The 22,696-nt window shown below is 43.2% G+C and overlaps 2 protein-coding genes across 4 annotated transcripts in view; one reads left to right on the top strand and one right to left on the bottom strand.

Annotated features, from left to right (window-relative positions):
* Positions 1–9,318, top strand: part of NCAPD3 (non-SMC condensin II complex subunit D3) — a 68,773-nt gene extending 59,455 nt beyond the window's left edge. For both annotated transcript variants that reach the window (XM_032360486.1, XM_032360485.1), the window contains 7 exons: positions 715–852; positions 1,578–1,732; positions 1,956–2,095; positions 2,965–3,042; positions 8,235–8,306; positions 8,385–8,445; positions 8,536–9,318. In XM_032360486.1, coding sequence (XP_032216377.1) covers positions 715–852; positions 1,578–1,732; positions 1,956–2,095; positions 2,965–3,042; positions 8,235–8,306; positions 8,385–8,445; positions 8,536–8,644 — 753 coding nt within the window. In that variant the 3' untranslated portion in view covers positions 8,645–9,318. The remainder of the gene's footprint in view (positions 1–714; positions 853–1,577; positions 1,733–1,955; positions 2,096–2,964; positions 3,043–8,234; positions 8,307–8,384; positions 8,446–8,535) is intronic.
* Positions 9,319–10,049: 731 nt separating this feature from the next.
* JAM3 (junctional adhesion molecule 3) overlaps positions 10,050–22,696 on the bottom strand; it is a 90,266-nt gene continuing 77,619 nt past the window's right edge. For both annotated transcript variants that reach the window (XM_032357435.1, XM_032357436.1), the window contains 6 exons: positions 17,644–17,796; positions 16,945–17,147; positions 15,870–15,969; positions 13,178–13,307; positions 13,028–13,082; positions 10,050–12,723 (listed from right to left, as the gene is read on the bottom strand). In XM_032357435.1, the coding sequence (XP_032213326.1) occupies positions 12,688–12,723; positions 13,028–13,082; positions 13,178–13,307; positions 15,870–15,969; positions 16,945–17,147; positions 17,644–17,796 (677 nt within the window). In that variant the 3' untranslated portion in view covers positions 10,050–12,687. The remainder of the gene's footprint in view (positions 12,724–13,027; positions 13,083–13,177; positions 13,308–15,869; positions 15,970–16,944; positions 17,148–17,643; positions 17,797–22,696) is intronic.

Raw genomic sequence — 22,696 nt, 5'->3', positions numbered from 1 at the left:
ATGTTCTTAGCCTTGTATGATGAAAGCTCTTCTGTTCTATCTTCAGAGGAAGACAGAACGATGGGATTAGAGCTATAGTTGCAGTCCTCTGAGAAAGCTAGTGTAGACAGATGAGCAACTTTTAGACTGCACAGCTTCCTGTAACTTGCTTCAGAGGTCCTGTCAGAGCCAGGACAGTGCCATATATCACCTGCCCATCTAACCTCTGACTTGAATTGCTAAAGGACCTGCCTCAGTGACACTACAGAAGCCTTTAAACTGGTAGTGACCCAGAGCGAAGCCCGATCACCTAGCTACATCACTATCCCCATCCCTACTTTCAGGAATAGATGGGGGTAGCTTATTAGTGGCAAGTCTGTGCCCTTGTATAAGACCTGCTGGAGGCTCAGATTGTGTGATTCTGTTTTCTTTCTTCCTTATCAGGATCCTGGGAAACTGCCTGTTGAGTGGTGGTTAGACAGGACGCTCCCTAAGAGATCAGAACTGATAGTTAATCTCTCAAGTCTTCTTGGCTTCTGTGGTCAATACGAGTGCAGTTGGCATTTCCCAGGATAATACCATCATGTTACTTAACTTGTTGGTTGATATACTAGAAATAAGTCTGCTCTCAACAAAACACATCTTATTATTCCTGTTAATATTTATCAGGTTGTGTTGCAGAGCTTATGTATTTATTCAAGAAAACACTAAAAGATGCCTCTGGGTCTGTTTCAGGAGGTGATGCAGGATTACCGTGATGAAATAAAGGATTTCTTTGCATTAGACAAGCAGCTGGCATCAGAACTTGAATACGACATCAAGAAGTACAACGAGCAGCTAGCGCAGGAGCAGGAGCTGGCAGAACAAGCAGATGTGAGTGGGGTGGCTTACAGGGCCCGGGGGACACAAAGAGCACCAGTAGCATGTGACCCTCCTCTCCAGTCTGCCTTCCACTGCCAGCTTTCCCAGTGCTTCTTGAAACCCACATAGGAGCCAAGGTTGGTTGGAACAAGACCTTTTGGGTTGCCGGTTGTGGATCGCTTTGTGTTCCTTTGCCACGTGTGCCACACAGATTATTTGATCAGAGAGGCTTCCCTTCCCTCATGCCCAGGCTATGTGAATTTTTCTGGAAAGTCATCGTAGTAATACTTGGGGGCCATGTATGAATGCCCAAAAAGCAAGCTGGTGGTGGGGTTATTTAATGTGTGATTCTAGTGATCATAGCTAATTAGATCCCTCTAGGTATCTCAGTTTGTTTATGGTCCTGCTTCCCGTGTGCCCCTGTTCAGGACAAAATGTTGCTTGGGTTATTTCTAGTAAGCTGCTGTTCACTTCCAGACAAAGTGTGGTCACTTCTCTGAGAAATCCAGATAGATCTGCTGCATTAAAAACTGATGAAGGCAAACTAACTTAATCCTTTTTCTCTTTAATGCCATAGCATCTGCCATAACTTTCTGAAGAAAAAGTTCTACTTGACCAGGGCTGATACGGTTTTAAAATAAATTACTTCTGGACTTGCTCAGGGCATGTAAAGTTTCCATTAAAAAAAAAAAAAAAGTTTCAGTAGGTAAATAGTCTTTATTTCTGTTCTCTGACAGGTTGCCCCGAGTTCGGAAGTAATGCCAGCTCCTGCTGGCCAGGAAGGTGCCACTGATACCCAGCCCTCAACACTCAGGACGGCTGCTGGCCAAGCACCGCCTCTGTCTCCTTCCCTTGAGGCTGGGCTATTGAAGAGGTTCATACCCAAAAGCAGGTATGGAGCTGGTACATCAGGAATGGGGCAGACTGCCTCTCACCACATTCTCCATGATGTCTGTGCCTTCCCCACTGGGTGTTTCATGAACACTTCCTCCAGGCTCCTCTCCTTCAGATTTGCAATGAGTGTGATTGAGGGTGCACCTGAGAGGCAGAGGGTGGTGACTCCAGCATTTTCACCCTCCTTCTCTCTGCGTTTCTGTGCATGTTTTCCTCTACAGGCCCATGTCCCTGAGCACCATCGCAATCCTGAATTCTGTCAAGAAAGCTGTGGAGTCCAATAGCAGGCACCGGAGTCGGAGCACAGGAGCGTTGCCATTCCCATTAAGCTCTCAAAGCCTGGACAAAATGTGCAATCGTGGTAAGCCCCACGTGGCTCCGGGGGCTGAAAGAAGTGCTGGGTTTTGTACCTCAGACACAGTGAGGTTACAGATGAAAATACAGAACAGGCCTCCCTCTCATCCTTTTCTAAGTGATTTCTGTTTTCTTATCTTTAAAACAAACAATTTTGGGCATTTGGGATTCCGTAAGAAGAGATTTGGAAAAGAGTGAAGTGGAAAACTCATCCATTAGTGTTCATTTTTCCCATCTTCTACTTCCCACACACATGCGTTTGGCCTTATTTATAAAGTTTTAATCTTAGTGCGCACTTTTGGTTTGTAATCTACTTCCCTACACATACAATAACAGTTAACATTTGCTCATGAACTTTTTCCTAACTTTTCTCCTGTGGCTTCGTGGCATTCTATCTTGTGAAAGTACTGAAACCTATTTACTGTTACCCTCTTCTTGGAAATATAGGTGTTTTTCAATTTTTTGAAGTAATGTCACAATAAAGTATATAATCTTTAGGATTGATTCCCAGCACTCCAAGGCCGTGGATATTTTTAAAGCCTTTGCTAGTGTCAGGTTGCCTTCTGTAATTCCCCGTGGTTGTACATTGATGGGAGCCAGTGGTGCACCGGTGTCTGTTTTCCTACTTCAAAACATTGGTCTAACAATTTCCCTTCTTTGCCAGGCTTTATAGGTCAAACTGGTGATGGTTTTAATTTCCTTTTCTTTGAATCCTAGTGAAAATGGACATTGTTTCTCATGTTTATCATTTTTTTATATCTTTCTGAATTACTTCATTATAAGAACACTTTATTTGGGATATTAACTTTATCATAGATCTTGCTAATCATGTTGGGGGTTTTTCTGGACAGCTAAAATTTCCCTGTTTTGTCCTAGCAAACTCCTACAGCCTGGAGCAGGAGTCCAGTGGAGCTGTGGACCGCGTAACTAAACGAGCGATCAGTACTCCCGAGAGTAAGTACTCCTGTGACAAGCCAGCTTCTGCTAAGTCTCTCCTCAGCCACTGTGTGTCTGCAGGAGCTGCAGTAAGACTCCTTCTCTTGAAAGAAAGGTCTTGTACTAGATGAAGGCACTTCTTGTGGTCAACAACATTGTGGTGCCTTGTCACATGGTGTCTCATGATAATTATAACTCAACAGCCCAGGAACTAGCTGAATGTAAGTCAAGCACTTTTCTAAGTGATTTCACAGGCATGAACTCAGTTAAACTCCCAGCCATCTTTGAGGATCCCTGTTTGACACACGGGGAGGCTGAGGCACAACTTCCCTTGGCAGCGCCATGCTTGCCAATCTAGAGCCAGCACTTGGGCACTCCGGCCTGCCTCGGGCAGCCCTGCTTTGTAGCTGTCACATGTTGATGCTGGCATGCTCCATGTACGTCATTGAGGCCAGCTCCAGAGCCAGGCTGAGGCTTCGGGTTCAGTGTCCTATTGAGGACCCCCACCCACCAGCTGTGTCGAGAACCTCTGTCTTCTCACTCCCATTGGGTGGTTTTTCTAATCTTTTATTTCCTATTATTTCAAAGTCAAGGTGAGTTAGAAGTATAGAGGATTTTTTCCCTATTACCTTGTTTTTTACCTTCTTACTGTCCACAGCGTGTCTCAGTGTGCCTCCTGCCTCTTCCCTCTTAACCTCCCCCTTCCTCTGTCTACCACTCCTGGGCCGCGTTCTCAAAGTCCTGCATACACCTGTTCTTGCTTGCCACGGGGCGTTCATGCACCATGTCCTCATCTACAACTTCCCTTTCCCTGGTGTTCGCTGCTTTACCCTCCAGCAGCAGTACTCACCGTACCTCCAGACACAGGGGACCCCTTAAACAGCACAGGTTTGAACTGCACAGGTCCACTTATGCGCAGATTGTTTATAGGGCAGCACCATAAATTGTTTACAGTGCAGCACCATTAATTGATATTACTGGTAAGGCTTCCTTCTGGCCAACAGTAGGCTATTGGTAGTTAACTTTGGGGGCAGTTAAAAGTTATACACAGATTTTCGACTGTTGGTGGGGTTGGCAGCTCCAGCTCCCTCGTTGTTCAGGGTCATCTGTACTGCTTCACCTGTCCTTGTAGTTCATATGCTGTTTTACTCTTCACTGTACCCACTGTGCCTGCCACAGTGCCTGGAACATGAGAGGAGTGAAACAGATGTTAATGAGTTAAGTGATGGGACAAATGGCAGAACTGGGACCTGAAGTCAAGTCTCCTGACTGCAAGTCCTATGTCCTTCTACAGCCTTTGCTCTCCCAGTGCTGCTCTTGGGCATGACTGCAAGATGAGAACATGTTAAGGTGTTCTTCTCTTTGATTATGGTGCAGCCCAGGAGCAAGCCATTCATTTAGTTGTACATTCAGTCATACAAATGTATTGAGCACCTAGTGTGTTCTGGCTAGTTGCTGGGCAGTTCTATGACCTGTGATGCTGTGATCTGTTAGAGTATATACTGGGTTGTAGAGAATTTCCATCAAGTCCTCTTTTTTTTTTTTTAAGATTTTATTTATTTATTTGACAGATCACAAGTAGGCAGAGAGGCAGGCAGAGGGGGGGGGGGGGAGCGGGCTCCCTGCTGAGCAGAGAGTCCGATGCGGGGCTTGATCCTAGGACCCTGAGATCATGACCTGAGCCGAAGGCAGAGGCTTAACCCTCTGAGCCACCCAGGCACCCATCAAGTCCTCCTTTTAAGGGAGATTAACAGATGAACAGAATTCCTACCCCACATCTCCTTAGATGACAACTGAATCATGACTGCTTTTGTCATTAAAAGTTGTAATTTGGGGTTCCTCTATATTGAATAGGTGTAATATTATATATGTGGAAAAATTCAACCCTTTGAAACAGACAAATTTTTTTGTATGTTCTTTGTTCCTGGTTCAGAGTGCTTCTATTTTGGCATTAGAAACCATATGCTGCAGAAATGGGGCGAATGCATCTCATTTTAGTTTTGTTCATCCCCAGGAGTCCCTGATTCCAGTCTTTAGTTGGTTTCCTAGCAGCCTGAGTTCCTCAGCTGTGAAGTCTGGCATGCTGCATTAATACTGCTTGAATGTGCATGCATGGAGCCCGTCTTTGCACTGAAAATAAGACTGTCAGGTGACCCCAGGTCAACAGACTACTTTTTCTCTCTCTAGGCTCTTGAATATAAAATTCGTGGCCATCTTTCCTTATTCTGAACCAGGAAGGAATGCTTGAAGAAGGGTCTCCTATTAGCTCTCCTTCCTGGGAGAATTATCAGATCATGTAAAACACTCAGTTCTGTTTTCTGTGTGGTTTATAAATACACATTCTATTGACAACTCTTAGGTGGGGTGACTGTCAGGAAGTGGTCTCAGCTCTAAGAAGGTAGGAGGAAAAATGCTAGCCAGTTCCACTGTTCTGGCACACCAGTGGTATTCAGCATGAGCAGAGGGGCTTTGCGAAATGTAAATTAGTCCTTTTCAGAGCTAGATCTTAACTGAAAATCCATGCAGGTAAGTCCCTCTTATTGCTGTCACTCAAGCAGCAGAGATGCTCCTGCCTTTGGTTACAAAGTACACAGGGGATCTGAGAGCTACCACATAGCTGCCTTTGCGAAGTTTGGAGACCTATTGCCTGGATGTGCTCAGGCTTCCAAACCGGAAAAGGAATGTATACGTAGGGAAGGGGAGTTTGAACTGCAGCACAAGGAGAGACCTCCCAGAAACAGGAATAAGCACAACTGAGCTATTTGAGTGGCAGCATGATGAAAATACTGGTCTCTCTCTCTCTCTCTCTGTTTTTAATTTCTTTTCATTGTTTATGTACCACACCCAGTGTTCCACGCAATACGCACCCTCCATAATACCCACCACCAGGCTTACCCAACCTCACAACCCCTGCCCCTTCAAAACCCTCAGATTGTTTTTCAGAGTCCATAGTCTCATGGTTCATCTTCGCCTCCAATTTCCCCCAACTCCCTTCTCTCCATGTCCTCCATGTTATTTCTTATGCTCCACAAATAAGTGAAACCATATGATATAATTGACTCTTTGCTTGACTTATTTCACTCAGCATAATCTCATCCAGTCCCATCCATGTTGCTACAAAAGTTGGGTATTCATCCTTTCTGATGGAGGCAGAATACTCCATAGTGTATATGGACCACATCTAACTTATCCATTCATCTGTTAAAGGGCATCTTGGTTCTTTCCACAGTTTGGTGACTGTGGCCATTGCTGCTATGAACATTGGGGTACAGGTGGCCCTTCTTTTCACTACATCTGTATCTTTGGGGTAAATACCCAGTAGTGCAATTGCAGGGTCATAGGGAAGCTCTATTTTTAATTTTTTAAGGAATCTCCACACTGTTTTCCAAAGTGGCTGCACCAACTTGCATTCCCACCAACAGTGTAAAAGGGTTCCCCTTTCTCCACATCCTCTCCAACACACATTATGAAAATACAATCTCTTAGCAGTTAATGTAGCTTAAGTTGTTCGTGGGCACATAGCACTGCAGATGCACTGTGGACTTTAAAACAGACTAGAAAAATCTGATCAGTACTCTTAACAAGGCCACAGTGTAGGGGAGAAGGTTCATAGCACACGTGTTCTTGGAAGGCATGAGGGCTCTGACAGAACAGTCAGCGGCCAGTGTTGAGCCTTGTTCTATTCCTAACAAATGTGCTGATAGCTCATGTAGAGCGGTACAGGTCACAAAGTAGGGAGCAAGTCCCTGGGAGATGCATCGCCTCCCAGGTCTCCAAGGACTGGCATGGTAGTCAGATGAGATGAGGGAAGCACTCCAGGTAGAACTGCACGCTCAGACCTGGGCCAGGAAGAGAACCGTGATGATCGGACATGGTGGCCTGTAGTGTGGGAATGCAGCAAATTGGTTCCTAAGGGTGGCTGGTTCCATAGGCACTTACACAAAGGTGGGTCTGTCCAGCTCAGAGGCTGGATTTTAGGCCTTCCCCTAGAACACTGAGCTGGCAAGACCCTTAAGCGGAGCAGTCACCTCACTACATCTTTTAACTCTAGTGACATAGGGAGTAACAGCTAATAAGTTACAATAGTAATAACCTTTATTCAGCACTTACCTTGTCCCAATTCCTCTATTAAGGACTTAACATAAATAATCTCTTTAATCCCTACAACTCCCCTGAGGTGAGTACATCTGTATCCCATTTTGGAGCTAAAGAAACCTGAGGTTTTGGGGCACCTGGGTGGCTCAGTGGGTTAAGCCTCTGCCTTCAGCTCAGGTCATGATCTCAGGGTCCTAGGATCAGGCCCCACATCGGGCTTTCTGCTCAGCAGGGAGCCTGCTTCCCTCTCTCTCTTTCTGCCTGCCTCTCTGCCTACTTGTGATCTTGCTCTGTGTCAAATAAAATCTTAAGAAAAAAAGAAAAAAAAGCTTGAGGTTTTTAGAGTAATTCAGTAAGACCCTGAGCCAGTATTCAGATCCAGTCTGATTCAGGTCTGTTCCTACACTCTGCTCCCTGCCTCCTAGGGGAGAACTGAAAGAAGAGGAGGCCATGGGTGGAGACCAACCACTAAGCTAAGTCAGGGTGAGAGGAGCAGACATCAAGTGAGGAGGAGAGGAGGCAACGGGAGAGGGAGGAGATAGGAGGAAGGTAAATGTAACCAGTTAGTGATTAGGTGTGGAGAAGGAGCCTCTCATGCCTGACAGTTCTGACTTGGGCAGTCCATTGATAGGAGATTCAGAAAGAATGTGCTGAGAAGTGGGGGTAATGAGGTGGGCCAAGTGTTTTCAGGGAGTGCAGTGAGGGACAGTAGGAAATGTAGGACTCCGAGAGAGGCTAGAGCTGGATGGGGTCACTGGTGTGTTGGCAGTAACTGGAGATGTGGGGTGGGCAAGAAGCCAGAGGCAGTGGGCAGTGGGAATGCAGGGGCCACAGAGCCATCTGAGGGAGTAGTCAGAGGTGGAAGGAGCCAGGAGACCATTGGTGGGATGAGTATCCAGGAGAGTCTCCAACTTCATTTGAGTCCCACAAAAAAGGTAAAATTGAGGCCTGACAGGGCCCCTGGATTTAGATTTGACAGTGCTTAGGGATTGATACAAGTGACTGAGTAAAACTGTAGCGGAAGCTCCATGACTGACCTTGCGCAGGTGACTTTATGTAGGTCTGTCTCCTACTGGCTTTTCATTAATGGTGTTGTTTTCCCCGTATTTACCCAGGGACCATCAATGATGTCACATTTGGAGCAGGAGTCAGCTACATAGGCACACCACAGACACCTTCGGTCAAAGGCAAGTTCCTTTCCTGTCAGATGTATTAGCCGCTTTTGAGTTCTGGGAAATCTGAATTTGTGTCTGACTCCCTTTCAGAGAAAATTGAAGCCCAGTGTCAAGGAAATGACATTTTATGTTTATCGCTTCCTGATAAACCGTAAGTTTACCAAGAGTTCCTTTTGAGGTAAATGTTTGTGTCAGGGTTTTATCTTTAGTTCCAGAATGATTGTCTCTTTCCTTTCCCTAGGCCGCCACAGCCTCAGCAGTGGAATGTGAAGTCCCCGGCCAGAAATAAAGATAACCCAGCCCCTAGCAGGAGGTCACTCAGAAAGACACCCCTGAAAACAGCCAACTGAAACAGTCATTCAGGAGTGTCCAGGAGGCAAGAGCTCTAAGGAGATGTTGTCTCCTGCCTGTGGAAAGGCAGAGTCCACCTCCCTTACTCTCAGGGTGAGGGAGACTTTTACTGTGTGATACCAGAGTTTTTTCTTGTGACTCCAGCACTCTTAACTGTTTATCTGTGTGGCTGGCCAAACTTTTGCATTTCTCTTTATGCAATACGTGGTTAAAAAATATATATATACATATATATATGTGTATATATATATAATAGAACTGCCTTAGCTATTTAATATTCTAATTTTACTCCATTTGAAAGTATCATGTTCATTCTGATAAAGCATACTCTGGTCTTTAAGGAACTCAACAGATCAGCTTTCTTTTATATAAATGAAGGCTCTGTTTGTTATATGGTCGGAATTCCCTATAGTACAGTAGTTTCCTGTATCTAATGATGAAATTTTCATTGTAATTATTTTTTTTATTCTTATTTATAAATTGCAGGTTTTTAAAGTGTACAGCTTTATAAAATGGAATAATAAAGGTTAAGCATAAATATAGCCTTCTGGTTATTTAATAGAATATTTCTACTTTTAGAACAGGGCTTTTACTGGTAGTCATTTTGATTCACATTAAGTGTTTAAGAATAATAAAACCTTCTCTGCCTCAAGAACTGTGAGAAATAAATGTGTGTTGTTTAAAAAAAAAAAAAAAGGAAGAAAAAGAATAAAACCCAACTTTCCTTTAGGAAAAAAAATGACTCCCTTTGTCTTTAATGTTCAGCTCATCTGTCCCTCTGCTTCTGTCCCCTGACAGAAGCTGTCTGCCTCCTAATAGCACACATCTGTCTTCAAATGTAAACATGGGCTGGCTCCTGAAAGTTCCACCTATGTGTGGCATGCACTAATGCTGGTTTGTGTTAACAGTCCACAAAGATTGCTCCCATGAAGGGGGAAGGTGTTGGTGTCTTCTGCTGATACCGTTAGGTCACCTTAAAACACGTTTACACTCATGTTTTATCCAAGAGTGACTGGGGAAAAAATTCATTCAGTTCCCTTTTTAACCCCAGTACTATAGAAGCAAAATTACAGGGTTACTGTGTTGATATGTTTTTTTTTTTTTTAGTATAAATGTGGTAGTTGGATTTGAGGGGTAGAATGTCATTGTGCATTGTGTCTATTCTACAGTCCTCCCATATATGAATGGTGACACACATGGAGATGTCATTGGCAGAGAGAGTCACAAAGCCGCCCTTGAGTAAGGAGAGTTATCTCCAAATCAAGTAGATGGTAACTGATGGCAGCCTCTTTTAAAACCTGGGATTGTGCTATTTTAAGTATACCTTCCTAACAAAATGCTAGGAAGATGAGGTAAACTCAACATAAGAGCACATAAGGAGGAGAAATAATGAGACAAAGTTGATTTTTTTTAAAAGCTTTTATAAATGAGGTTTAACAAATACCAACTTATAGGTGTGTTAGTACAAGTCTGCAAAGTCTATGTACAGCAACAGCCACACCAGAAGCCACAGTAGCCTTATAGAAGCTCCGAGTCTTCAATCACATTCACATCTTAAAAACACATGAATGTTCCTTTTCTGTTTACATTTTTACAGTAATGTAAACAACAAATTAGGCAACAACTTCCCAGACTCCATACTCACTTCTGTCAGACCCAGTTCACATGGCACTAGGATAGGAGGTGTTGTGGTCACAAGAAGGGTGTCAACAAGGCCGTCCTATCACTTGGACAACCAAGATGGCAGCTCGAGTGTTGCTCCCCAACAATTAGAGAACAGGGACACTATCCCTTTCTACCAAGATGGGGTGAAGATGAAGGGATATCTTAAGTCTAAGCATTCAAGACACAAACGCAAAAGAAGATGGGTACCATTAAGCAATTATGAAGAGTTGCCCACCACTTCTGCCAAATAGCCCATGGCAGAGTATTCACAGAACTTAAAAAAGAAAAGTCAACATAAGTCTCAAGTATTCAATTAAAAAACACCCTCCAAGTATAAAAAATTAAGACACTGGAAGTTTAATCTCAACATGACTATATCCTTCTGAATAAAAACCATCCTTGAAGCACACTGGAGGCACTGGGACTGGAGGCGCTCTTCTGAGAAGCTCCCTCTTCAAACAGCTTCACATCATGAGTTTAACACAGCAATGTATCTAAGGTGAAGAACATCTGCTCTTGAAGAACAAAGGCTTTTGAATGATGTTTCTAATGTCCCACACCCAGTGAGCAACAGTGTCTTGGGTAGACTTTAAAATAAAAAAATCAGAATATGGCCTTTGATTCAGGCATTTCGCTTTCCTCACCATCAGGCTTTCTGCTCTGGCTACAATACCTGATGTTCTTCAAAGGGATGGCCTCGCCGCTACCACACAATGGGTTTATTGTGAAATGAGACACAACCTGTGGTGTCTCTGTGCTTTCTTCATGGCAAAGAGGAAGGGTGGAATTCATTTTCTTAAAAAACATTACTGTAGTTTTCAGAATGGCCTTTGGCCCTGGACAGTCTTATGAACTACACAAATAAGTAAAATGAATTTTAAAACCAAACAGCAGAGGCTGCTTTGTTTCAGGAGCCATCCACAAAGAGCTCTGTCACAGGGGATCCAAAGGCTGGGATACCACAGGGAAGACACCCACCCTTCTTGAAATGTCCACCTTACAACTAACTGTAAAGCTAATCAGCACACAAAGCCACTATCAAGCCAATAAAGATGGCAGTGCACATGCTGGCTAGCCTTCAAAGTTAATAGCTAATATCGACTTAGAGAGTGGTGCAGGACTCAAGCCCAGGGGTTGGCTAACATGGTTTCACAGGTACATCTAAGCACTTATGGGTGGTGTCTCTGGGCTTAGGTAGTCTGAGTAATCCAGGAAGACACTGTTCAAAGCCAACCTTAGAGGTTACATTTTCTTCTGGAGAGATGTAAACAGATTTTGACATTATTCAATTGGATTTCTAAAAAAGTTTCCTAAGTAACAATGGTTTGATGTATAGACAATGTAGTTCTCTTGTGAAAAATGCTGAAACTTATATGGGAAAAAGGAATGTTCCAGTAAGCTTCCTCGAGAGGATTTTTTTAGGGTTAAAATACTCTTTAATTATTGGTATTTTCCAATTTAACACTAGTAGCTTGGAACTCCTACCTTAAGTTGAAATTTTTTTTTAAAAAAATAGGTATTTAACACTGTATGACAACATATTTACAGTTTAAATAGAAATTTTCCTTCAATAACCAAAATACATCTTTAGCAAAAATTCAGAATGTAAAATTTTATAAAATAAACACCGATAGAAAAGCAGAGCATTATTTCAGTACCATTTCAGATTTTGCCTAAGATGAAGGTTTGTATGTAAATATTACCCCCCTCCCATGGACAAGCAATTTACCTTCCTGATTTGGGCTGTTTTTATAAAATTCTGATCCAAATAGATTTTCCAAGATGGACACTAAAATACTGATCAACAAAACCTTCAAGAAGAATCTGCCATGCTGGCTGTGGGCAGCTGTGAAACAAGACCATCACATAGAACGCCTCTTTTCTGGGTTCACTGTTCAAACTCTGCAGCTGTAGGGTGTTGCAGTGGGTTGTGCTCCCAAGCCCTGCAATGCTGGTGCTACATGGCTGCCTGTGGAAACACACATGGGACTCACCTGGGCTGATGTAAGTGAGCGGCAAATAAACTGGCTTCGCAGGCCACAATGCCCAGCCCGGCCTCTGTGAGCAAGAGCTTTCCGCTCACCTTAACGCTCAGGTGGGAGCCAGGCCAGAAACAGACTGGGAATCCGCCTCAGTGAGATACAGTTGTGTGGTTTTTCTTCCCCCTTGTGATGACTATGCCCACCTCAAGGAAAATTCTTTTATTCATGTGGCTTGTTAAAAAGTAAGAAAGGAGTAGCGGTCAACTTTGGCCAAAACAAAAAGCTTTTGCGCAAGTGTCTAGCTCTGTCCAAGTGCACTTGGCTCCCGGGCTGCTCTTGATAGGAGTTTCTGGTAGAGGTATTTGCATGTGCTCCGTCAGTCACACCATCAGATTTCAGATCACAAATGATGATTTGTGTCTGAAGTCGCCCTGCAAGGCCAAAACAGGTTAGAAACGGCCATCCTTGACAAACCTAGGGGCCCAAGTGGGAGAGGGAAATTGGAAGCCAGATCTAATCCCCATTTCCCTGAAGAAACTCATGGCAAAACAAATCAAATGAAACCCTTCTTCAAAGGTAACATCTACTACTAGAGCCTGCAAACTGAATGCCAGGAGTGTGTAAAAACTCTGCATTGGGAAGGTTTCCAAGGACGAATGTCATTTTTTCTGGAAACACTTCAATTACTAGGTTTCCTAATCAATGTCTGCTCTGTTGCCTCACTCCTTTCCTTACCTCCTCATCTGTCCTGATATAGTTCACTCCATCTGACTTCCCCGGACTCTTATAACTGAAAAGGAAGGAGAGAGGGCTTCAATGACTGATTTTTCATGTAATGCCAACTTAAACTTTGGTTTGGTCACTTAAGACGGAAGACAGGCTCACTTTTCGCCATTCTGCTTATTATTGATGAAGTAACCCCGTCTGTACGCACAGCAGATGCCCACAGTGATCAGGACCAGTACAGCAAGGACCACCAGAATTCCCCCAATAATGCCACCGATGTTCAGGTCATCTGGAAAAAAAAGGGATTAAGGGATCTGGTCTTAGAAAAGTCCTTGACCCCACTTCTTTTTTGCATCCTTCCACTTCCCACATCTGCCCTGTCATGCCTACTCCAGCCAGAAGAGCAGAGTGAGACCACTTCAACTTTTTTTCTTTTTTTAAGATTTTATTTATTTATTTGACAGAGAGAGACATGGCGAGAGAGGGAACACAAGCGGGGGGACTGGGAGGGGAAAAAGCAGCCTTCCTGCTGAGCAAGGAGTCCAATGTGGGTCTCGATCCCAGGATCCTGAGATCATGACCTGAGCCAAAGGCAGCCATTTAACCCACTGAGCCATCCAGGTGTCCCCACTTTTTAACACGTTTAGCCCAGAACATAGAGGACCCCAAACCCCTGCTCTCACTTGTAAAAAGTACCGAGACCTCCAAAGTTCAAATGCTGTTATACTTAATCTGATATTAAAAGGGACTTAGGGGGCATCTGGGTGGCTCAGTGGATTAAGCCTCTGCCTTCAGCTCAGGTCATGATCTCAGGGTCCTGGAATCAAGCCCCACATCAGGCTCTCTGCTCAGCAGGGGGCCTGCTTTCCCACCCCCCTGCCTGCCTCTCTTCCTACTTGTGATCTCTCTCTCTCTGTCAAATAAATAAATTTTTTAAAAAATCTTTAAAAGGGGCTTAGCATTTTTTTTTTAAAGATTTTATTTATTTATTTGACAGAGAGAAATCACAAGTAGATGGAGAGGCAGGCAGAGAGAGAGAGAGAGGGAAGCAGGCTCCCTTCCGAGCAGAGAGCCCGATGTGGGGCTCGATCCCAGGACCCTGAGATCATGACCTGAGCTGAAGGCAGCAGCTTAACCCACTGAGCCACCCAGGCGCCCCAGGGGCTTAGCATTTTTAAAAGGCTTTACAATCTTCTGGCTAAATTCCTAAAAATATTATTAATGGAGAAAACTGTTTCACTTTATAGAGACAGAATTAAGGAGCCAGGAATCCCAAAGAAAAAATTCCTAATTTCCACGGATTTCCTTTGCTATGCATTATTTGGAGGGAAAAGAACTAGTGTTGCACAAGACTGAAAAGTAAAAATATGAGGTAGGAACATGACCTTTCACTCTCAGCTGCATGGCCTCATATCTTCAAGTCTCTTGGAGGAAGGCCCTTGACCCTCTCTTCCCATTTCTCTATACCGGGCAAAGGTGCCCCAGTCCACATCAGTGTGCGGCACTGGGGTTGTTTCCTCCATACAGACAAAAATGCAATGGAAAACATGCAAGCGATATAGCAACATAAGCCAGCTAACTTGGAAGTTGTTAAATTCTCCCTTCCCTTAATGCAGGGGTTTCAAATGCGAGTGTGCATTTAAAAATTGGAATTTTAACTTTTAAAATGTCAATTCCCACGCTCTATCACTACAGAGAGATTCAGTAGGTCTGGGGCAAAGTCCAAGAGTCTTCCTCCTGCACTGGAGCAGTTTCCTGAATTTGACAGATGACAAGAATCCCCTGGAGTTGTGTTTGACACGCAGACATTTCCAGACCTCCCCTGAGGACTAAGTCCATAAGCCTGGGGTGGGGCCTTGGAATCCGTACATGAAACAGTGCAAAGGATTCTCATAATTAGGCAAGCTTGGAAAACACTGCTCTGGGGTCAGTTATGCTCAGGAAGGAGGGAGGGGCTGAGATAGCTCCGCAGGTGACTGAATGTGACATGCTCCATCTGCCCCATCCTGCCTTCAACACCTCTCCTTTAGAACCAGCACCCTAGAGATGGCATCATCACAGAACATGCATGGTAAAGTTATTGAGGCTAAACCTCTGACTGTCAGCTTACCACAAAATGGTTATAACTGGATAAATTTCTAGAGACTTTACATGACATTATGTTTTGATCTTATCAATTACCAAAGAAATGAAGTAATTTTTTCTATCTTTCCTCCATCTATCCATATATTTATTTAAGTAGGCTCCACACCCAGCATGGAGCCCAACACAGGGCTTGAACTCATGACCCTGAGATGAAGCCCTGAGCTAAGATCAAGAATCAGATGCTTACATCCCAGAAGTGGAGTTTATTAAACACAGTTAAGGGGCACCTGGGAGGCTCCGTTGGTTAAGTGGCTGCCTTCAGCTCACATCATAATCCCAGTACCCTAGAACCCCACATCAGGCTCCCTTCTCAGTGGGGAGCCTGCTTCTTCATCTCCCTCTGCTTTTCCCCCTCACTTGTGCTCTCTGGCTTGCTCTCTCTGTCAAATAAATAAAATCTTTAAAATTTTTTTAAAAAAACAAACTCAGTTTAAAGTGACATGATTAGCTATGTTCCCAACACCAGAAGACTCCAGAAAGTCTATTTTGAGGAGATAAACATATTTCAAGTAACCACTTATTAGTCATTTAACTGTTACTCAGAACTTTCTCATCTTTCCTTTCAATGTACCCGGATGGGTTTTGGTGAATTTAGTCATCTCCAGAAGAAAGGAGACCAGTTGTCTAAAGATGGTCCAATATTAAATTAAAAATGTTCTATCCACTTGCCAGTCTTCAGATGAAATAGTTTCAAAAAGTAACTCACAGACTTCCATCTCCTGCTCTTCACATCTGGCTGAGCCTGCATCATTGGAAGCGATGCAGTAATACTGCCCAGAGTCCTCCTTGTGAACAGCATTGAAAACCTATTTCAGTAAATTACAAGTAAATCATCAGACCAATCACCAGGGCAGACCTCTGTGGACTGAAGACATCACTATGCTCCGCCACCCCCGCCTCCCAACAAGGTGCTAAGTCCAGAGCTCAGTAAAATATCTCATTTGCTCTTGGCTTCCTTTCAGTTTCCTGCACTGTCAGGTTCTTCCCTTATATTCTTCCCCAGCAGTCTTGCCCAAGAGCTCCTGAACAATGAGATCCCCTCAGATTTTTGAAGATATCAAAGCAACATTCAGAATGCAGTGTGAAGATAATAAGAATTGTTTCTCAGCAACACTTGAGCAATACAAATACAGAGGATCTTATATAACCTGACTTGTTACTACGTGTAGTTAAATATGCCAAGGATCAGGAGGGCTGGCTGTAGGAAAGCCCAGCTGAGATGCTGCTGCGGAGGGCAGTCTGTCTTCTATACATGACCAATGTAACTGCATCTTGCCCCCCAACCACTTTCCACTACCATCACTGGGTTATTTTGAAGAAAATTCTAGACACATTTTATCCATAAAAACTTCAGCATGCAACTCTGAAAGACAAGGACTTCTTCAGATTATAACTATAATACCTTATTGTAACTAAAGCAATGAACAATTCCTTAACATCGAATATGCCACCAGTAATCCAGTTTCCCTGTCTCGTGATTTTTACAGGTGGTTATTCACATCAGGACCCTAACATCACTCATCCATTATATTTCTTTAATAGACCTACACAATCACCTTTATTTTACAAGTTTCCCTTCCTTTATTTTAATCCTCTTAGAACTTACTTGCTTATACAAAGGAGGGAGGGTTCATTTTTCCCACAGAATCCCCAACATTATAGGTTTTTAGTTCCTGTCTTATAAAGTTTATTTTTTTCCTAGTAAGCGCTCTTCCCACCATAAGTATCCCTTCCTCAACAAAGACTTTTCTTCTATCCTCACGTCCAAGAAGAGATCTTACCAGAGTGCCTGTTTCAGAGTTTAAGAGAAAAGAGGAATTTCGGAATCTAGGATTGGCTCTGGAGTCTGTGGGCAGCGGCACATCATTGCGGTACCAGCTGTAGTACGGCCGGGGGTAGCCCTCACTCTCCTGGCAGTGCAACGTGGCCGTCTTGCCTACAGGTACAGCCTTCGGGACTCTGCACACAGGAGGGACTGGCTTCACTGTGGAAGAAATTCGAGTTGGGGTTTCAAATCAGCCACATGGATTGATTCTTCTGAAAGCCCATAATAAACCTGCTCACAAAAAAGGAAAACCAGCCTGGGGATGCACCACTGCCATAGCCATGTCACACCCATGGGCTTGGATCTGCCATGGCATCTGCCCCACACACAGCTCACCCCCATGTATAACCCACAGTGCATTTCTAATGCCCACACCTCCTGAGGAGCACTTCCTACAGCTGGTTGGGTGTGGGTGGCCGTAGCTCCACCTCCCTTCTCGCCTTCTATCCCAACTCAGGCAGTCCAAGCTCCTACAACCGCCTGCCCCCTAAGGCCTGCAATACCCCCAGGGATATACCTTTGGGAAAAAAGAAAGAGCTAATCTCTTTTATTTATTTTTATTTATTTTTCCGCCTCCCCAACCTTTTTTATTTTATAGACAGATTCATGAGGTCTAAAAAGGGGAACATATTTTTAACTTTATGTGAGTTCCTACCTTGAACAGTTAACTCAATGACAATCTCATCAATTTCTTTCCGGTCGTTTCGAGCAACCACCTCACAGCGATAAAGGGCTGAGTCTGTCCGGGTAACATTCCAGATTCTTAGAGAGGTTTTCCCCAATAGTTCTGCACGACCTGCCAAATCTCCTACAGAAAAGAAGAACATAAAAAGACTTTAAAGACATCTTTGTCACCTGTGAAGAAGGAGGCTTCTGGGGCTAGCATTTAATGCCTCAGTAAGGACACTGCAGACTGGCTTCTCCTTCTGCTCCTGTAAAAGAGAGGTAAACTAAGGACACTGAGCACCAAAATAATACCTGGTGTGTAAAAGGACTCATTACATGTGTCTCTGTTGTTAAAGCAGGGACCTTGGGACGCCTGGGTGTCTCAGTCAGTTAAGCATCTGCCTTCAGCTCAGGTCATGATCCCAGCGTCCTGGGATCGAGTTCTGCCATCGGGTTGCCTGCTCAGCAGGAAGCCTGCTTCTCCTTCTACCTCCACTTCTCCCTTGCAACCTGCTCATGCTTTCTCTCTGACAAATAAATAAAAATCTTTTTAAAATAATAAATAAAGGGACGCCTGAATGGCTCAGTTGGTTAAGCAGCTGCCTTCGGCTCAAGTCATGATCCCAGCGTCCTAGGATCGAGTCCCACATCAGGCTCCTTGCTCCGCAGGGAACCTGCTTCTCCCTCTGACTCTGCCTTCCACTCTGTCTGCCTGTGCTTGCTCTCGCTTCTCTTTCTATGACAAATAAATAAAATCTTAAAAATAATAATAATAATAATAATAATAAATTAATAAATAAATAAGCAAGCAAGCAAGCAAGCAAGCAAGCATGGACCTTATTTCGTTCTCCTCATTCCTAGCCAGGATTCCCCATTAAAAGAGAAAAAAAAAAAAAATCAAACAAGCAACATGAAAAAAACAACCAGTATTCATAAATGGTGTTAGGACAACTGGATATCCACATGCAAAAGAATGAGGCTGGACTCCTACCTCACACTATATACAACAAAGACTTTCCTCTAAGAGTTAACAATATGGGGGCTCCTAGTGGCTCAGTCAGTTAAGCTGTGGCTTAAGTCAGTTAAGACCTTCATCATGCCTCAGGCCATGATCCCAGGGTCCTGGGATCAAGCCCCACTGCTCAGTGAGGAGTCAGCTTGTCCCTATACTTCTGTCCCTCCCTGCTGCTTGTGCTCTGTATCTCAAGCACTCACTCTCTAAAAAATAAAACTTAAAACAAGAGTTAACAGTATGGCTCTCAGGAAAAAAACAGATAAAAATCACCATGACCTTGGATTAGACAATAATTTTTTAGAAATGGCACCAAGACCACAAGCATAAAAAAAAATGACACTGGATTTTCATAAAAAATTTTAAAACTTCTGTGCTTCAAAGAACACATTCAAGTTTTGAAAAGACAATCCACTAAATGGGAGAAAGTATCTGCAAATCATGTATCTGGGAAAAAGAACTAGTATCCAAATATATAAGGAATTTGCAACTCAACAATAAATGGACAAATAACCTAATTAAAAATAGACAAAGGATTTGAGTGGACATTTCTCCAAAGAAAGTATATTAAATGGCCCCCAAGAACATGAAAATATGCTCAGCATCATTAGTCACCAGTGAAATGCAAATCAAAACCACAATGAAATATCACTTCACACCCACTAGGACGGCCAGATTGAAAAGGTGGGCAATTACAGGGGCACCTGGATGGCTCAGTTGGTTAAGTGTCTACCTTCAGCTTAGGTTATGATCCTGAGTCCCAAGTCAGGCTCCCTGCTCAGCAGTGAGTCTGCTTTTCTCTCTGACCCTCCCCACTCTCATGCTCTCTCTCTCTCTCTCTCTTTCTCTCTCTCAAATAAATAAATAAAATCTTTAAAAAAAAAAAAAGGATGGACAATTACAAATGTTAGGGAGGATATAGGGAAAAACACTGCTGAAAGAATGTAAAATGGTGCAGCCACTTGGGAATATAGTTTGACAGGTTCTATATAGTTTATATATAACTACCATATTACCTAGCAATTGTACTTTTGGTGATTTATCCATCCCCAAATGAAAACTTAGGTTTACACAAAAAACATTATGCTTACATGAATATCCATAGCTACATTATTGATAACAGCTAGAAATAACCCAAGTGTACATCAACTGATAAATGGATTAAAAAAAAAGTGGCCTAAGTGCAATGAAATATTATGCACCCATATAAAATGGGATGAAGTACTGATACATGCCACACCGTGGATGAACCTGGAAAATAATATGCTAAGTGGAAGAGGTCAGTCACCAAGGACCACGTATTGTATGATTCTACTTATATGAAGCACCCAGAATAGGCAAATACATAGAGACAAAGTAGATTAGTGGTTGCCTGGAGGTGGGGACACGGGGGAAGGGAAGTCACTGCCAAAGGATATGCAGTTTCTTTTGGGGTTGATAAAAGTGTTCTGGAATTTGATAGCAGTGAGGGTTGCACATCTTTGTTGCATATACTAACAACTGCTGAAGTATACACTTTAAAAAATGTGAGTTTTATGCTGTATGAACTGTATCTCAATATTTAAAACTTTTAAAGCAAAAAAAGATGGTAGCTCTTTCAAAGAAGCATGAAGAACCTAAAGAATGTCAAATAAAGGAGCGTCTGGCTGGCTTAGTCAGTTGAGCTTCTGCCTTCAGCTCAGGTCGTGATCCCAGGGTGCTGGGATCAAGTCCCGCATTGGGCTCCCTGCTTAGTGAGGAGTCTGCTTCTCCCTCTGCCTCTGCCTGCTGTTCCCCCTGCTTGTGCTCTCTCTGTCAAATGAATAAATAAAATCCTAAAAAAAAAAAATGACAAATAAGGGAAGGAATTAGGGGGGAAAAAAGGACACAAAAATAGAAAATAATTATTACTAAAACCTGATGACTGGTGGTAAGAACAGGAAGGATTTACCATAATATAATAAAAATAGAAAAATGCTTAGGACAAAAGATGAACACTTGCAAAGGCATTTTCTAATAAGAAGGTTGCTATCCAGTAGCCGTTACTGGAGGATTAGACTTTTACCATGTAAGCAAATCTATCAAAGATATGGTGTGTGTGTGTGTGTGTGTGTGTGTGTGTGTGTGTGTGTATAATTGAGAGTATTACTCAACTATAAAAAAGAATGAGATCTATTCATCTGTGATAACATCAGCAGGCCTAGAGAATATATGCTAAGTGAAGAGAGATCAGACAGAAAGACAAGTACCATATGATTTCACTTATATGTGTGATCTAAAACACAAACCAAACAACAAAAAAAGCCAAAGACAGATTACTAAATATAGAGAACAAACTGGTGGTTGCCAAAGGGGAGGGGGTGGGTGGCAGGGCAAAATAGGTGAAGAGGAAATTAAGAGAAACAAACTTCCAGTTATAAAATAAGTAAGTCATGGAGATAAAAAGTACGACAGAGGAAATAGAGTCAATGATATTGTAATAATGTTGTATGGTGACTACTCTTCTTGCAGGGAGCATTGAGTACAATTTGTCTAATCACTATGTTATATACGTGAGCCTAATATAACACTGTATATCACCCATACTTCAATAATAAAGTTTTAAAAAAAATCTATCAGGATTGGCATGCCTGGATGGCTCAGCCAGTTAATGTCTGCCTTCAATTTAGGGCATGATCCCAGGGTCCCAGGGTCCTGGGATCCAGCCCCACATCAGGCTCTCTGCTCAGTGGGGAGCCTGCTTTTCCCTCTCCCTCTGCAGCTCCCTCTGCTGGTCCCTGTTTGTGCTCTCTCTGTGTCAAATAAATAAATAAAATCTTTTAAAAAGGGGGGGGCATTAAAAAAAATATATCACGATGTTTTTGGCACAGTCCTGAATTGAGGCAAGAGATGAGGCCAAGAAAGATTCAAATTTTCCTGCAGCCTTCATATTTGTGTATAAATATCCTCCTCATCCCTCTGGCTAAGAGTAAAGTGTTTAATTCCCAGAAAGAGAATCTTTTTTAAGATCCTATTTATTTGAGAGAGAAAGAGAATGAGAGAGAGAGAATGAATGAGGGGGAGAGGGACAGAGAGAAGGAGACTCTCCACTAAACAGGGAGCCCAATGTGGGACTTGATCCTGCGACTCCCAGATGATAGTCTGAGTCAAAGGCAGTCATTTAACCAACCAAGCTACCCAGGTGCCTACAAACAGGAAGTTCTTTAAGAAAATTCTCACCTAAAAAAAAAAAAAAAAGAAAAAAATTCCCCACCTAGGTTCTCTGATGATCACAAATGCACGTACAGGCTTTATCAGCAGCAGCCTAAACTGCCAGAGAAACCAGACTTGTTTTCTGGAAAAAACATTTCCATCTCTTCAAAATTAAAAGGTGGGAGATATACTGGTGAAGGAAAAAAAACAACAAAATATTTAAAAAGATTTGTGTGTGTGTGAGAGAGAGCGCGCAAGCAGGAGGAGTGGGGAGGGAGAAGGAAAAGCAAACTCCCCGCTGAGCAGCAGTGCTCAATCCCAGGACCCTGGGATCAGACCTGAGTTGAAGGCAGATGCTTAACTGACCGAGCCACCCAGGTGTCCCCAAAAGATTTTTAAGAGCCTGATGATATTGGGGACCCAAAGCAGGAAGACTGAGATTTAGCTGTTTCGACATCTCTCCTCTTCTCTGAAGCCTCAACTATCAATTTCTCTGAGAACAACAAAACCAGCCCTTAGAAGCTATTGCATTTGTCCCTCATGTTCCTCCCATCCCTTCTGTCAAAATAAAGGTAAGGTACCATTGCATGTCATCTATAATTTCTCTCCCTCCCTCCCTCCCTCCCTCGCCACAGCCAGCTCCTAGCAAGCCCTCCCCATTGCTCTCTACAATGCCTCAATCTTAGCTCAGGCCATCAGCAGCTCCCTTCTGGCATCTGCAAAACAATCTAAATTAGCACCCCTGCTCTGAGTTTTCCCCATTCCCAATCTCCTCTACAAAGCAGCCGAGTCAAGTCTTTCTAAACTGAAAATGAAGTCATCTCCCTTCCCTCCAAAAAAAATCTGAACGGAACTCAAG

The sequence above is a fragment of the Mustela erminea genome, chromosome 9 (genome assembly GCF_009829155.1).
Source record: "Mustela erminea isolate mMusErm1 chromosome 9, mMusErm1.Pri, whole genome shotgun sequence".
Lineage (NCBI taxonomy): Eukaryota > Metazoa > Chordata > Mammalia > Carnivora > Mustelidae > Mustela > Mustela erminea.
The sequence above is the reverse complement of the archived record's forward strand: the minus strand, read 5'-3'. Positions and strand labels throughout refer to the sequence as shown.